The sequence below is a fragment of the Penaeus vannamei genome, unplaced genomic scaffold (genome assembly GCF_042767895.1).
Source record: "Penaeus vannamei isolate JL-2024 unplaced genomic scaffold, ASM4276789v1 unanchor1013, whole genome shotgun sequence".
NCBI classification, from domain to species: domain Eukaryota; kingdom Metazoa; phylum Arthropoda; class Malacostraca; order Decapoda; family Penaeidae; genus Penaeus; species Penaeus vannamei.
The window spans coordinates 5,001-9,113 of record NW_027214017.1 but is presented as its reverse complement, the minus strand read 5'-3'; the positions used below and the strand labels follow the sequence as shown (position 1 = coordinate 9,113).

The window sequence follows — 4,113 nt, the reverse complement described above, 5'->3', positions numbered from 1 at the left end:
GACGAGGCCAGACACCTCTCCTTTGCAAAGATAATGTCTAGGTACAATATGGGGGATGGGGAGAGTGTGGGAATGGGAGAGAGGTAGGAGGGGGGAGGGCAGAGGGAGCAATGGTTGAGTCCAGCTTTTCCAACACCAGCAGCAACAACACTACTGCACCAGTTTCTTGTCATGTGTGTGGGACTCAACCAGAGCGAAGCACAGGTTTCAGAGGACACAGTTGGAAATATGGGTATTTGGGTGGTAGGTGCATGGGGAGAGGGAGAGGGATGGGGGAAAGCACTTGGGGAACACACCAAGGTACAGGCGGGTGTCGTCGTCAAATTCTTGGCACAGCACTGCATATGCGCGTACACAAACACACACTCAAACGCTTACATACAAACACGCACACACCGCAAATGTACCAATCACAGCCACTTGCTGTACCGCACCCAACCCACATTCTTCATATATATACCAGTAAGTAAAAAAGAGAGAAGGGAACCAATAATTTAAAATTGCTGGGGGAGGGGATCCTCTTTCAGGTGGGTGAGCCACAATAGTCACAAAATGCCCCAGTCTATTCACAAACTGCTTTTTCTTCTGTTTTATACATTTTTATACATTTTTAAACCTATTATTTCTTTTTTTATTCATTTTTTCTTAAATATTTACACAGTCCATTCCAAAAAATTTAAAAAGAAAGCCACTTTCAGGCAAAATCTTTTCGATTCCATTTTTGCTCTTTTCCATAAACATTCCTCCATATATATACACACACAAATATATATAAACTGTCTTCCTCCCTTTTCTCCCTCGCTTTCTCTTTCTCTTTCCATTTCTCCTTCTCTCTCTTTCTCTTTTCCATTTTCATTGCTCTGATGATGAGGGCTGAGGCACAGTTTGGTAACCACGCAAACCACGAAGGATCCTTCCCCCACCCGGGGCCTCCACAGCAAGGGGCATATGAGGGGGCATATGGGGGGCTGCTTCTGCTGTGGGCTGGGCGCGGCGGCGGTGGCGGGAGAGAGGCGGCCGTGCGAGGCGTCAAAACCGGTGCTAGGAGTGCTTCGTGTCATACTCTCGCACCAACATCTTGATGTACGTCAGCTTTTCATGCAGGTAGTTATACCGCTGCTTCTTCTGCAAGTACTCACTGTCCTGCTGTGTGGCCTGATACTTCCGCAAGATCTGAGCACGGATGGTCTGCAAGGACAAGTTTTTTATAATTTTATTTATTTTTTCTTAATTATTATTATTTTTTAATGTTTACAAAAAACAGGTTGTAAAATAAAGATCTAAAATTACTGCACAGAAAAAAGCCACATCCTGATTTTTTGTTTTATTATTGTTATATCTAATATACATATTTGAATATATGTATACATATGCATATATATACATATAAATACATATACATGAGTATAGATATAGATATATATAAATACATATATACAAATATGTGTGTTTATATATATATATATATATATATATATATATATATATATATATATATATATATATATATATGCATATATATATATATATATATATATATATATATATATATATATGCATATATATATATATATATATATATGCATATATATATATATATATATATATATATATATATATATATATATATATATGCATATATATATATCTATATATATATATATATATATATATATATATATATATATATATATATATATATATATATATATATATATATATATATATATATATATCTATATATATATATATATATATATATATATATATATATATATATATATATGCATATATATATATATATATATATATATATATATATATATATATATATATATATATATATATATATATATATACATACATACACATGCATATATATATATATGTATATATATATATATATATATATATATATATATATATATATATATATATATATATATATATACATACATACACATGCATATATATATATATGTATATATATATATATATATATATATATGTATATTTACACACACACACACACACACACACACACACACACACACACACACACACACACACACACACACACACACACACACACACACACACACACGCACGCACGCACGCACGCACGCACGCACGCACGCACGCACGCACGCACGCGCACACACACACACACACACACACACACACACACACACACACACACACACACACACACACACACACACACACACACACACACACACACACACACACACACACACACACACACACAGATCGATTGTTCTTCACTGAAATGGTTCCCTTACGTTGTATTCCTCAGAGCCGATGGTTTCATTCCTGAGGCGCTCGTCGAGGTCACTAAAAGGCCTTGTCCGCTCTTCAATATAGCTATGTAGCCGAAGGTATTCCTGATACTGTTCGTTGAAGTCCGCCTTATACCGACTTCGCTGGTCTGAAGACACTATTTCCGTGTAGGTCCTGAAAAAAGCGGAAAGAGATTGATTTCCCTGAATCTAGCTTCATTTGTCTTAAATGGGGACTGGTTTGAAGACAGAGCTTCGTCTTTGGTTGCACAAAATTTTCCAGGGCCGGGGAATATCATATACGATGCGTGATAACCACTGCATGAAAGATCCACATGAAAATGTCACATGAGAGGCCTACAGGAGTTATGGGAAGCCACAGATCCTTCCTCAAGAGAACAGACTTGTGGGATAGGAATACAAAGACGCCCCGTGGCCGCCCCCGTCGGCCTACGCACCTGAGGTACTCTGGGTCCCCGTCGTCGCCTCCATGGTGACTGTCGGGCGAGGAACTGGGGATGGAGGAGGACTCCACTCGTGCGTGGCCGTTCGTCCTGTGAGGCGGGTTCCCGTGGCCGTTGGTGAGCCCGTTGGAGATCCCGTTGATGGGCGAATGGTTTCCTGAGGATTGGCGAGTGCTGACGCCGTTGTGGCGATGCCGGGGGGAACTCTGCCTTACGGGCGAGGTCGTTAACGCGCTTTTGCTCGCTGCCGCCGCCGCCGCCGCATCCGCTGCCGCCGCCGCCGGGCTGATCGTGCCGTTAACACGCGGACTCTCGTCCTTCGCCAGGTGGTGCCGCCCGTTGCTCACGCCTCTGCTGTCCACTTTGGCATCGGCTCTCGCGTCGCTCTGCGGCTCCAGGCGCGACGCCGCCTGAGAATCGAGCTTATTCTCAAACTTTCTCTTGGTGAACTTGGAGGCGTTCCAGCGGGGCCGCTTGGCCGTGGGGTCGAACACCTCCTCGTGCGGCCGCTTGAGTCCCTGCGACGCCGGGGACACCGGGAGCGCCGGCGTCGGCGAGTGCCCACTGTCGTTCCCCGGCGGAGTTAAATTCTGAGGTTTATTTCTGAAAAAAACACCCTAGTTAAATTCTGATGCTAGCTAAATACACTTAATTCACACCATCTAACTATTCCAACACAAGCCAACAAGGTCATCAACCACAGTAATGTTGGAGCATTCATATTGATGCCAAACGCACTTTTTCACGGCTTGCTTCTCAGCATCTGTGTAGAAGGGCCAGTCCTCTCGCACCTCCGCCCACAAGTGTCGGCTCAGGTGGTGCACGTTGTCTCGGACCTGCGACACGCTGTTGAGCACGCTGTTGAGCACGCCCGCCAGCAGCCGCTTGTCCTTCTCTTTGATGCCATCTGCGGGAGGGTCGGGAGGAGCTCAGTGCCAGCCGCGAGCGTCCAGGCATTCCTGTCTGGACTTGCATTTTCCACCTTAGAAAAGCATGCATCTCTATCCAAAACACTATTCCATTAGTTTGCACGCGCTTGCATATACACAGGAATGAGTAAAAGCTGACTAAATGAAACTCTGTTTGTGTATGAGTAGTGGTTGTTGTTGTTGTTGTGTGTGTGAGTGGTTGCTGTTTTTGTTGTGCCTGAGTGGTTGTTGTGTGTGTACGAGTGGTTGTTGTGTGTGTATGAGTGGTTGTTGTGTGTGTATGAGTGGTTGTTGTGTGTGTATGAGTGGTTGTTGTTGTGAGTGTGAGTGTGAGTGTGTGTGGTTGTTGTTGTTGTGAGTGTGTGTGGTTGTTATTGTTGTGAGTGTGTGAGTGGCTGTTGCTGTTGTTGTTGTGAGTGT

At 42.9% G+C, this 4,113-nt stretch overlaps 1 protein-coding gene across 1 annotated transcript; it reads right to left on the bottom strand.

Annotated features, from left to right (window-relative positions):
- Positions 1-622: 622 nt before the first annotated feature.
- On the bottom strand, positions 623-3,671 carry LOC113811476 (Suppressor of Triplolethal; the record flags this gene model as incomplete). Its single annotated transcript, XM_070119991.1, is given in 4 exon segments — positions 623-1,188; positions 2,304-2,475; positions 2,759-3,367; positions 3,503-3,671. Coding segments are annotated over 4 exon segments (1,097 nt in total), but the record flags the coding sequence as incomplete, so codon positions are not given.
- Positions 3,672-4,113: the final 442 nt, after the last annotated feature.